At 34.7% G+C, this 13,823-nt stretch overlaps 1 protein-coding gene across 2 annotated transcripts in view; it reads left to right on the forward strand.

The window, feature by feature from the left end:
• Positions 1-13,823, forward strand: part of EDIL3 (EGF like repeats and discoidin domains 3) — a 442,216-nt gene that overhangs the window by 312,746 nt on the left and 115,647 nt on the right. For both annotated transcript variants that reach the window (XM_003822240.6, XM_003822241.6), the window contains 3 exons: positions 3,482-3,637; positions 5,251-5,395; positions 9,613-9,797. In XM_003822240.6, coding sequence (XP_003822288.1) covers positions 3,482-3,637; positions 5,251-5,395; positions 9,613-9,797 — 486 coding nt within the window. The remainder of the gene's footprint in view (positions 1-3,481; positions 3,638-5,250; positions 5,396-9,612; positions 9,798-13,823) is intronic.

A 13,823-nucleotide genomic window follows, 5' to 3' on the forward strand; every position in this document is an offset into this window, starting at 1 on the left:
CAACTGCCCTGGCCAAATTCCCCTTGGTATCCACATCATTCCGTTGGTCGATGGCCTGCTGGCGTCTACCGGTGCCTGTTGGTGGTGCTCTTCTGCTCCTCTGCTCCTCTCCACATCCAGCCACTTGTGTGCTCTTCTGCCGGTCTGTTCCTCTCAGTGCCCGGCTGCTTGTGTGTGTGCCCACTAGGGTCTGGGGGCTTTTACAGGCACAGGATGGGGGCGTGGCGGGACAGGTGCTCTTGGAAAATGCAACATTTGGGCATGAAAACACGAGTGTTTGTCCTCACCTAGATCCGTGGGCACAGGCCCGAGGGTGGAACCCTTGCCAGGGTCCCTGCCCTTCTCCTCCCAGCACTTCCCTGTCGCCACCCCATATCATTATGATTATCGGCTTTTATAATACACTTCTCAAAATCCAAATTTTCTGGCATTGAGTGGTTAAAGGCAGAAGATGTAAAGAAAATGCTTTTTTGCTCTTTTTCATGTTAAAAAAAAACCCAAAAACTTAAAATAAAAAACATGTTCTAAGTGCTTTCTAGGTGGCAGATGTTGTTAATGTTTTACATGCACATATCTTATAATATTCACATATTTTATTAAAACCTCCTTTACAGGGAGGAAATTAAATTTCAAAAAGCTTAGACAAATTGTTCAAGATTATATAGGTCGGAAGTGACAAAACCAAAACTGAAACCCCCATCAGTCCTTTCCTCCCTTCTGCATAGCCTTAGCATATGTTCTAAGCATTCTAGATTCAGATTATCATTCTATTTATATTAATGTAGGAGGCTACCATTTGTTCAAAATACCTTAGAATGCACTTCTGCTTCTTAAGGATACACAGTGTTCCTACCACCCAGTGGAATAACAATTTCTCTGAAATCAGATACATAAATGAAAATATTTTATTTCCTTTTCAGGCATCCACCAAGCTCATAGAGAATAATTTAGGCATTTCTGATGCAATCCTCAATAGACCTTTTACATAGTATGTGGGATAGTTCATACAGGGAGAATAAAATTAAGATCATCTTTTAGCCATTGTTATTTTACAGAGATATCACAAAATAATGTTGGAATGGGATGGAAAGGAATTACTTGCAGATACTTGTAAGTGGAGGTGTTTCTAAAGTCATACTATATATTTCCTCCAAGGCTTACTTAGTTTATTTCCTATAGCAACATAGTTTACTGGTATTAAATTTGAGTATGACTATGATGGTGACAGCTTAGCTTCCTTATATTGAATTATTTTCCAAGCTTAATAGTGCTAGATACATGAAAAGTCAAAAGTTTAAAACCTGTAATTACTAAAACTTAGTGAGCCTGAGCCTGTATTTTTATAAATTTTTTCATTTTAATTTTGTGTTTAATGGAAACAGTGCCAAAATTTAATTACAAATATCTACTAAAAGTTAGACACAACCCAAACTGGGTGATGCTTAACTAACTGCAGTTCCATCTTCCTAAAATATATATGCAGAGCTTCTAAATATTAGAGCAAAGAGAATTTTTACATGATTTTTAATGATTTAGAGAAAAATACAAACTCAGGTTTTTATTTTTTTGATCCTATTGTGCATCTACAATTAAAGCTTTAGAAAATTAGTGTCTATAGCTTATGAGCCAAAACTCTAGCAAAGATAATTTGGCTGTCTACAACAGGTATAAACAAGATAATTGAAATGAGATAAAAGATAATTGAAAAAGGAATGTTCAGCAACATCAGATGTGAAACTTGGCTTCCAAAATGGGAGAAAACATGATTCAAAGTGTCCACTGTGTATGCTGTATGTATTGGAAATGTTTAAACTACAAAGAGTCTCAGATTAAAAAAAAAGAAAATGTCATGCATAAGATAATGAAAGAATATGACTCTTTCATAGTGATGTGCTAATTGAGCTAACTACTGAAGTAAACATCTTTCAAACATTCCCTCTTTCAAGTTGCACAGTTAAAACTCCAAAATCAATCTTTAAAGGACTAAGGGAGATAAATGTAGATAAATATTAAGAGTAGTAAGTAAAATTTACATTCATGAGGGATATTGTCTTTTTGAACCTCCAAAGAGGAATGGGACTTAAAATGTACTCATGGTTATAGTTGTTGTGTGATGTCTGAACATCAAAATGAGAAAACCTAACTTGGATATCTGAGTCCATCCACTTAGCGTTGTTCAAGGAAAAAAGGGACCATCGGCCCAGAATTTTAACACAAAAAATTGTACTCATCAAAACTCCAGATTTTCTTTATATATGAACAAGACTGAGAATCACCTTGTGGGAAATAGTTGAGGGAAGGATTTTATGAGGTTTCAACGGGGAAGATGAGACTTTGGGAGACTCAGAAACAATGGCGATAGGGTGGCAGTTTTCATCATGCACACCGTGGACCATTTCAAATGCTAACTCTCAAAGTCTCATCCTACAGTGGAAAACTCTAATCACTTACATGAATCTGAAGATTTTCTGATTTTCTTTGGAAAATAATATCTGAGTCATTAACTTAATATTATGGTATGACATATTTAAATTTTTCCTATTTATATTTTTGGAGAGGGTGATTTATAGCAATTTATCAAGAACACTTAAAAGATTTTATAGACATCATAAAGGCATTTTAATTTTAATGTTTACAGTATGTGAAATTTTAATGTTTACTATATATGAATAAGGCACTTTTCTACATTGTAGCATTTGATTTAGTTATTAAATGTTAAGTGTCAAAAAGATATCTCTATTAAACATGAGAAGAATATTAACAATTTTATTTGATGTATGTTACTCCTGAAGCAAACTGTTGTAAAGGGATTTGGAATGGGGAGAAAATATGGAGAGACAAAATTCCAGTTAGAAATTTTACTTATAATAAAATGAAGAAAAAAGCAATCATTTAATTTTTTTAAAAAATGCTCCACAGACTACAGTGTAAAGATCCAGAAACTTAAGGGATACTTGTTTGTTTTTGGTTTGGACATCATTTTTGTCTTTACTTTTTAAAATTCTGGTATTCAAAGATCTTAGTGAAATTGTCATGTTTTATTGTAAATGGAAATTTCTAGAAGCTTAAATCAGTTTATACACATTAACAGTTATGTTGACAATAGAGTTTTATAGTAATGACACTGAGATTACTTTGACAAGAGAATATTCCCAGTTTTCAGTTTATTAAGTTACATCTGCGTATCGTGAGAACGCAGATGCTTTCTATACTTATGTTTTTGGGGCACATTGCCGTTTTCAAAGCCTGTTCACAAATATTTGTTTACTTAAAAATAGTATTCCATTACAGAAAGGGATTTTGAAGCTAAATTTAATATATGCCTATTGTAAACACTTATCCATAAAAACTACATGAAAATTATTAGCTTTTTATGTTATTATTAATCTGCATTAACAATGTTCCATTTCTAAAATTCGTATTTTCAGTATTGTTATCCTGAAAGCAATAAGATTATTGTTGGTTGTGCTCGTCTTTTCAGATAAATTTGCAAAGGAAAATGAGAGTTACTGGTGTGATTACCCAAGGAGCCAAGAGGATTGGAAGCCCAGAGTATATAAAATCCTACAAAATTGCCTACAGTAATGATGGAAAGACTTGGGCAATGTACAAAGTGAAAGGCACCAATGAAGACATGGTAAGAATAATTTAACCTACTTAATTTAAAAGAAAAATGTCATTGATAATCATTGATTATCAAATGACAAGGTCTTCAGGAGAAGACTTATGTTGATGAAACTAAATTACCAATGCGTCTTGTTTTTAATTGGGCTAGTGTGATGAAGGAAGTAGTAATTCTCCAATTTATAAACTTAAAATGGCTGACATTTAAGATTTTCACAGATTTTAATTGGTGGTGCTACAAATACTTTGACACAGGTGGACACAGTCTTTTGTATGACAATTAAGCTTTATTTTAATGATACATTTTTATTGCTTTCGTGATTAACGCACTTTTTTTTTTTTTTTTTTTTTTTTGAGACGAAGTCTCGCTCTGTCGCCCAGGCTGGAGTGCAGTGGCGCGATCTCGGCTCACTGTAAACTCTGCCTCCCAGGTTCACCCCATTCTCCTGCCTCAGCCTTCTGAGTAGCTGGGACTACAGGTGCCCACCACCACGCCCGGCTAATTTTCTGTATTTTTAGTAGAGATGGGGTTTCACCGTGTTAGCCAGGATGGTCTCGATCTCCTGACCTCCTTATCCACCCGCCTCGGCCTCCCAAAGTGCTGGGATTACAGGCGTGAGCCACTGCGCCCGGCCGATTAACGCACTTCTTAATGAAATAACTATTATATTAATGAAAACTATTTTCTTAAAAGCAAAAAAGCACTAAATGATAGAAGAGATATATATCTTTATATGCTTCATTTTGGAAGAAAGATTTGTTACTTAGCAAAATAAAATATTTTAGAGGTATTGAATATTATATTCAATACCTCCTTTTCTTTTCTTATGATATTCCCAATTCTTTTGTTAGTTCTTCATCAAAAAATTTAATTTTAAAAATATCAGGACTGGAGATCATTCCATTTAAAATCAGGCATTATAACAGACTCTACTAAATTATATAAAATATTTTTAGAATTACCCTCTTAAATGAATTTAAATAAGGTTTTTGGATTATCAGGTTTACATAAAAGGTAAAATAAGAATAAGCCTTAATGAATTTACAATGACACATTATAGTACTTGAATTTTAGAGGCAAACATAGTTTTTAGCTGGAAATTTTAATAAGGAATTCTGTTATCCAAGTACATGGGACTGGTTGATGAAGATATAATCTTCATGAGTCAAACCTTAATGCATCATAAATCTAATCATAGCATTAGAGAGACTGGATGATCCGGAAGCAGTAGCAAAGACTGGATTCTACCCCCAAAAGTATGAATACTAAGTAGCAGAATGAGCAGACAGTCCCAGATTAAATTGAAGGATTCAAGGTGTCCATTTCTCAAAAAAAGAGAAGAGCGCTGCTCTGGTTCTGAAAGACTGGCCTTAAAATTGACAAGACCATCACAGTGCAATATAGATCATGTCATGAGCCACAGTGGTTTATGGCTTTAATTAGGAGTTTATGGTTGGGTTTTATATTCAGTGCTCATGGCAAGGCACTTCTCAAATGCTCCAAGCTCCCAAATAATGTAATCTGTTCTTCGAACAATTATTTTTGATAAGGTATAGATAGGGTAAATATGTAAAAATAGGTAAATAAGCTGTTGCAGTGAATAATTTTAAACTGTTTTTACACAGGTGTTTCGTGGAAACATTGATAACAACACTCCATATGCTAACTCTTTCACACCCCCCATAAAAGCTCAGTATGTAAGACTCTATCCCCAAGTTTGTCGAAGACATTGCACTTTGCGAATGGAACTTCTTGGCTGTGAACTGTCGGGTAAGTCTCAAATTAACTATTTCTGTATTCTATTTAAAGAAAACAGAAAGCATATTTGTATGTAGCCTGTTACTAACCTGCAAATTCAACAACCATAGAAATTTTTTTCTGGGGCAAAATGTCTACAACATGGTTCAGGGAAAACCAGTGTGTGTTTATGTATAGAATAAACAAGTTCTAAAACATGCTACAGGGTAGAATTAATGTAGAAAGAGTAATGTGTTTTGTTGAGTGGTCAAAGAAAGCACAAGGAATTCTCACGGGAAAATTGTCACTTTTAAATGTGTCTCATTGTTTTGCATAATAACTGTGATCTATGTTTTCTGACAAAAAGTTTAGTAAAAACTGGAATCTGTCCCACCTCATAAATTGCAGTTAAGGTTAAGCTATGTAACACAGAAAAGTAAGCTTTATCTTTGTCCGTCTATCATAAGAACTTTATCTTTGTCTGTCTACCATAAGAACTTTTTTTTAGGTTTTATGAAACATTTAATTTCTCATTCCTCAATACTTCAATACCAAGATTGCTAATATAAATTCATTCTTGGATCATTCTTAGCTAGCAACCTGCTTATTGTACAAATAGTGGTTATCCAACTCAAGGATAACCTGTCAAAGGACTCAGAGTTAAATAATTCTTGTCCCCCAGGAACATCAATATTAGCTATAAAGATGAGGACTTAATGTGTGAATCTTACAGTGGCCCCATTTCAATATAGCTAGATTCTGAATGAAATAGAAAATTGTATCTAGGCATTTCACTTGTTATATTTTTGGTAGTTGTTCTTACATTTCTGGCATCACAATTTACAAACTATCTTTGCTGCAGTGGCCTGAAATTATTTTGTTCAAATAACTGTGAAGAAAGCTAAAAGTGCGTGTGTGCTCCACTTTTTAGTGTAACCTTGAAAGTGAGGAAAAACCTTTACCAAATCTAAAACAATACCAGTTAATTAAAAATAGGAGAACAAGTCCCTGCAAAGAGACAACTGTGAGCTTTTTATTCATTTCAAGAGGTTGCCTATAGGTTAAAGTGCTTACTTTATATCTGTTTCTCTTCCTAAATTTATTTGTCTTGCCTAAAAAAGGATTGATTTTCAAGCAAATAAAATTTACTATTAAATAGCCAATTTTTAATAAGCCCAATACATTTTAAGAATTAAAGTAATTTGTACAGTCAAGTGAGCCTATTTTAAGAATCACATTTTCATATTCTATGTTGGTGTATTTTTTGAAGCAACCAACATTTGCTTTAGTACCATTAATTTTCCTAACAGAGATATTTTCCTTATTTTGGCAATTTAATCCAGTTTGTTTACTCCAGTTATTAAGATCCAGTAAATCTTAGCAGACTTATTGCTGTACAGTGTTTGTATTGCGTCTCACTATATCACCACAGACCAGTGTCATCCCTAAGCCATTTATCATAAAGCAATCAAGAGGAAGCCACAATATGATGAGATCTGCTGCAAGCCACATGGTTTTTAGTTGCTTAACATCACCTTCCACAATTTTTCAGTCTTTTGATTCATGAGGGTCAGTCTTTCACACATGGCACGGTTACACCCCTAAGATGTGAATATATTTTACTCCCAAGTTTGACAAGGCATTACACCTGACACTTTACAGGTTTTATTTTCTCAAAAAGAAGCAGTGCTGCATCGCCCAGCACAGCAAATTGATTTTGAACTTGCATGCAGAGAGTAATATCTCTCAATGGATGCTTTAAAAAACTAGAGCACTTCATTATAGAAATACCAATTTCATTGTTAATACTTCATTTTGTTCAAGTGCTGGCCACACTGGTAAGAGAGTTAATTAATTTATATGCTTGAAATCATATGGATAAGAAGTAAAATTTGTGGCATGAGGCACATTGGCAGAGAGGTTAGCTGTAACACTTGGAAATAAACACTAATGTAATGTACCAAACTACTCCCCACAATCCAGTGGAACACTGTAAAGCCTTATTGTATTCAGTAAATTGCTATTAAAATCTTTCACCCTGCTTAGAAGATGAGCAGGTAATCTCTTCTCAAACACTTTTGAAGATCATCTCCTAAATACACTGAAAGAAGTATGACTTAAGATATTTGGAATAAAATAGATTATGACCCTAATTAGAGGAGGAATACTCGTTCATTCATTCTATGAACCAATAATTTGGCAATTCTGAGATAAATACTAGACAACAGAATGGATATAAAGTGAATTTTATGGCTAAGCAGAAGTGGTCAAAGTAAAGCCATTCCTTTTCTATCCAGTACTCCAATACTATGTTATATCACAAAAGGAGGGAAACAACTACCTTTCCTCTTCCCTTGTATCTCCTGCAAACTAAGCAAAGTTTTCAAAGACTTGGGGGATGGGATGCAGGTAGAGGCAAAGATGGGGATAAAAGAACAAGTCAGAATTTTTCAATGTAGACAATGCATGCCACTATGAAACTAACTTCCTGAAGATAAACAGCTTGCCATTAAGCCTGTTAGAACTTTCTAGACTCTTAGAGAATTGTCATGACTTTTTTTTCACCCAGAATATGCAGGTAGGCATTACAGCTATCTTTAATATGAGGCTTCAGATACTTATCTCCTATACCAAAAGGTACTCGTGTTAAGACACACAGCCCTCCATGTCATGTTTTCCATGTTTTCATAGGATATGCATTTCCTAGATGGTGGAGGTGAAGGGAAATATGGGGAGCTTCAAGAAGGTAGAAGTAATCTAGATTGACCAGGACAGAAGGCAATTAGTTATAGCTAAGAGTTATTGATCAATGAAGAGTTCTAAAGCACCTCCTTTATAGTTTAGACTCCAAAAAAGGTCTAGTTTTAGAAACTGTACCCAATAATTAAATATTATTGAGTACTTGTTGATATGCTGATATTTGGGGACTTACCATTGCCATCTGTTGGGATGAGTTTTACAGAAATCATACAAATAGTTAACATTGACTGAATGCTGTGTGCCAGCACTGTTTCTAAGTACTTTATGTTTATTAAGTAATTTCTTAGAACACTTCCTTGAGGTAGTTTCTATTATTATCACCATCTTACAGATGAGAAAATTTAGGTAGAAAGTTGTTAAATAACAGGGCAAGGCTACACAGCTGGGAAATGGGAGACAGTAGAGTGTGAGGAGAAAGTATTGGGTTGGAGGAGTGTCCTCTTGTCATCTTTGTTTCTTTGATGATCAAACTTACCTTGTGAGTTACTTGACCAAAATTTAACAGTTTCACATAAAGAAGACTCAGCCCCTGGCTCATATGATGATAGAATCATGCTCTCTATTACAAAAATTGTAAAGAGCATTTTGTCACAGTTGCAATCCAAGACTGGGAAATTGTGTGTATATGTATACACACACAAACATATGTACATGCATATAATTTTTCGAGGACAAGCAAGCCAAACTTTTTACCATATTAAACTCAAAAATACATGTGGTAGATTTGAGACTCTTACAAAAATACCTAAACTTTATAGGTTATTGAATATGATTGAAATAAAATAATGTATTAAAGGGTTTGTTCAGTGGTGGTTATTGCTAGAATTATCTTATTATCTTCTGTTATCTATTAGTTTAAATTATGCTCGCACAATGCCTGGCACATGGCATACCCTCAGTAAATACTAGATTCCTCTCTTACAGAAGAAGCCATGTTGGTGCTATAAGAATCAGTGATGAAGAGTAACATATTTCTTGAAAAACAAAATGCTGTCCGGTTTAGAATACAGCAGTAGAGCAGCTTGTGAAAATGACTTTGTACTGAGGGAATTTTCATTTGCAGTAATTTGAAAACAAATAAAAGAAAAACAATACTTTGTGAGAAAATGTCCCATTTTTAAAGACACAATGAAACTGTTGAAAACTGGGGAGCAGTCAGGAGGCCTCCAGTAATGAGACAGGAGAGAGCATTTCAGCATTGTTTTCATTTTGCAGAATCATCTATCACAGAAAAGTAGTTTAAATTGTCTGTCTTGTTTTCAATTTTTCTGAAATATATTCAGACAAAATAGCTTGAATTGACTATCTTGTTTTTCGATTTTGTTTCAGATTTATTTCTGATTATAGCTTTTTTTTTGGATTTAGATGCTTTCTCTTTGGAGGAATGAATAGCATTATGTTTAATCTTCTCTTGCCTATTCAAAATGAATGCAGAAAAGTTCCAGGTGATCAATTATTTTTCTCATGGAGCCCTTCTCATTTTCTTTCAGGATGTTCTGAGCCTCTGGGTATGAAATCAGGACATATACAAGACTATCAGATCACTGCCTCCAGCATCTTCAGAACGCTCAACATGGACATGTTCACTTGGGAACCAAGGAAAGCTCGGCTGGACAAGCAAGGCAAAGTGAATGCCTGGACCTCTGGCCACAATGACCAGTCACAATGGTTACAGGTAAAGTTTTCCAAAACTGTTTCACTACCCACTGTTCCTCTTTCTTAGAAGATTTCCTGTTGATTAGGTGAGTGTCAGAGTCGTTACCTTCATGCTAATTTAAATGTGCCTTCATCTTCGACTTAACTAAATTGGTAAAACACAAATTCCTTATGAAACCATGTCTGTGGGCTATTTTTATGCTGGTGTTGGTTTATAGATGCTAGTGTAAGCTTGATGCAGGAGACTGTGCCAGATCACACTATGTGTATGTCAATTGATTGATTAGGAGAGCATTTGCATCTTAACTCTCATCCATTCTAATACTTTGTATTAATATTGGCTTTGAAAGCATGACAGCAAGAATCCAAAGGGCATTGAAATCATGCCACTGACCTGCAAACTGTTCACATAGAATCATGACTCATGACATATTAGCTCCTTACCTGTGGTTGCTAAGCAATGAAGATATTTGATTACATTCTCAAAACAGATCTTGCTTATAGAAGGAAACCATAGATACTGCAGAGTTTATCATTTGCAAATGAAGTAAGGTTACAGTCAGTGCTTTTTAAAACAATCTTCATGAAATTCACTTATTTGTGGAGCATGTTTAAATATGCACAGGTTTGTTAGTGGCTTCTGTGGCAAAAAGTAAGACAACTCAATTCCATAATGAGATCACTTTATAGTGAAAGATACGAGTTCTGTTCTTGTTGATTTTTATGCTGTATTCATGAGTTTAAAAACTGTAGTAGTTCATTGCATTCCCAGAAATCATGAAAACAATTTAAAATAGCAAATTCCACCCCTATCAAACAAGATTTGCCAAATCTGTAACTGTTCTTATCAGGTTACCTGAAATTTGCAATAGTTCCTCTTCTCTTCTCTCCTCTCTGCTCCACTCCTCTCCTTTTTTGAGATAGGGCTCACTCTGTTGCCCAGGCTAGAGAGCAGTAGTGCAATCATAGCTCACTGTTGCCTTAAATTCCTGGGCTCCAGCAGTCCTCCTGTCTCAGCCTACCAAATAGCTAGGACTACAGGTGCACATCACTATACCCAGCTAATTTTTTTTTCTTTTGTGCAGACAGGTGTCTCACTGTGTTGCTCAAGCTGATCTCGAACTCCTAGCCTCCACCAATCCTCCTGCCTCAGCCTCCCAAAGTCTTGGGATTGCAGGCATAAGCCCCCACATCAGGCTTCTTTTTTCAGTTTTTTCTTCAGTTGGCCTTACTTTTTCTTATACTCACAAGTAGAAATACTCACTTTTTTCTTTACTTTCCCTTAACATTTTTTATTGATCTAGAGCTTTATTCAGCTCTCATTAGCTAGCACATACTATAGGTAATAATGTAAGTCTTTCTCCTATTACCGTTCTATGAACTTTTTGAAGATAAGGAGTATGTTTTCTAATATATCATCCCAGCACCCAACCTTATAAGTAGCAGTGCTTACTAAATTAAATTATTTATTTAACAAATATTTGTGATGAACCTAGAAAGCATCATATAACATGATAAGCAGTGACGACATATAAGTGGGCAACACACTGTTGCTTAAGACATTAAGATATTACCCCTTGCTTAAAATATTCCTGTTATCTGACTTAGCTTACACCATTTTCTATTTTCCTCCATCCTCGTAGCAGATGTTTCCCAATGTCCTTTCCTGGTCACACTTCTTCTCCCAGTTATCTTCCTGTTAACATCTCTTTCACCAGCTCCACACACTAACATTAACTGATTTAGCAAGTATTGGTAATTTCAACTATGAAAAAATGACTCAAATATCTGAAAATCATTTCCCGTCTTACCATCCCCACTGCTACTTCTATCATCAGTGCTACCACCCTCTTTCACCTGGGTTTCACAGAAGCTTCTTAACCAGCTTTTCCGTTTCTAGTTTTACTCTTTAAAAATTCATTTCTAAAGTTGTAACTCGTGTGTGTGTGTGTTTGTGTGTGTGTGTTTTCCTAAAAGGTAAATATGATTCTCTTACTCTCCTGTTTAAAACCCTTCATTACTCCCTCTGTTTCAGAATAATGTGCAAGTTCCTTAATATAACCTAAGAGTTTTTTGCATGATTTGGCCCCAGTTCGTTTCTTACCCTACTCTTCTAAATTTGCTTGTACTCAAACCAAGTACTATCTCCTTCTTCCCATTCCTTTATAAATGTCCTCTTGCTATAAGAAATGAATGGAAAGAGCCTCTACCCACAGCATTATCTGCCTTCTGTTATATTTAAATCCTTCAGCTTCAGTTCGGATATACCTTTCTCTGGGAAGATTTTGCTGCCAAATCCATTCTGCCCACATCTGACTTAAATCTTTCTCATGTATACTACTACATCGTCTGTAATTTTGTCACTATACCATTTTCTTACTGTATTGGAAATTGTGTTTTTATGCTAGGCTGTTTGTTTCAAGAGGCTGAGACCATGCCTGTCCTGACTTTCTTAACTTGTTGTTCAGCATCTAACTAACCTAACACATGGTGGGCATTCCATAAAGATTTGTTGAATGAATAAATGAATGATTCATTCAAAAAATAATTCAAGTTATTGGTTTGAGCCAACATAGCATATAAGTTTGATACCCAATTGAAGAGGCCAACTGGTACATATTCTCAATTTTTCAATATTTAAAAGATACATTTAAAATTTCTTGTTGAAGAGCTGGCTTTTTTTTAAATAAGGAAACTAAATTTTTATAATATATAGCCATCATGAAGTTTTCAGGTTCTTACTTTGAAGAAAATCGCCTTTCCATTTGTTGGACTTGACAATGATCAACTTAAAATTTTTCATTGCTATATATTCTAAAATTGTAAATATTCCAGTCATGTATCAGATTGGCTGCGTATCGCTAATGTTATCTGTGAGTCATAATGCTGTGTGGAATAAGGCAAACTATTTTACACCCCATAAGTAGCTCAAGAGGTTGGTAGACTCTAGAAACATCCACATAAAGGGATTGCAAATGGCATATTTCTTTGGAAAGATAAAAATTAAACAAATATTTTTACATGAATCAGGGCGTAATCTTCAGTGTGAGCCTCCATCTATCACTTTGTTCAAGATGATTTTTCAGCTATCTTCTTAAAATCACTTGCATGCTAAAATTGATTCATTGTGTTCATAATAGACTTTGTGTTAATTCAAGGACTAGTTCTTCTAATATATGTCTAATTTTTGTTGTATCAAAACATATTCAGAATCTCCAAGGCAAAGTAAATTGACATATTTTCCTTTTATTTATTTATTTTCTGACATCATGCAAGAAAAAGGCCCAGAATTGTGACTATTTTTTAGTGTTTTCCCCTCAAGAGAATATAATCTGTTCAACTGTGTATTATTATGCTTGTTAGTGTTTCTGTTGAAAATAAGATTAACATTTTCATAGATAACAATGTATGGGGTGATTTTCGTTTTAAGTTGTTTATATAGAGGTAACATAGAGGTCAATTTTTATCCTGAATGTATTTATAAAATCAGACGCCTCTGAATTAGGTATATTTTTAACTAAAATGCATCAGTTCTGAGCAGTAGCTCTTCAGAAGAAAAGCCATGTCTGCCACTTAAATTCCCTTCCTTCATTATCAATCTCTTGCTACTTTTTTAACAAATGTGTTTTATATACCAGCTAAAAATGTGATGCTCTAATGGAGTTTTATTTCCGTTTAATAGGTTTTTCTAAAACCTAATCAGATATCTGGCAATACAATTGTAAATTCAACCCCCCAAAATACCCTCATGCCTAATTGTGATATAGTTTAAGAAATTCTTATGTGTCCTTTTGGGAATTCGTATGTATTCAAATCTCATTTTAACATTCTTTATATATATATTTTTATTATAAGTTCTAGGATACATGTGCACAACGTGAAGGTTTGTTACATATGTATACATGTGCCATGTTGGTGTGCTGCACCCATTAACTCGTCATTTACATTAGGTATGTCTCCTAATGCTATACCTCCCCACTCACCCCACCCCACAACAGGCCCCGGTATATGATGTACCCCTTCCTGTGTCCAAGTGTGCTCATTG

This window comes from Pan paniscus, chromosome 4, assembly GCF_029289425.2.
Source record: "Pan paniscus chromosome 4, NHGRI_mPanPan1-v2.0_pri, whole genome shotgun sequence".
Taxonomy (NCBI): domain Eukaryota; kingdom Metazoa; phylum Chordata; class Mammalia; order Primates; family Hominidae; genus Pan; species Pan paniscus.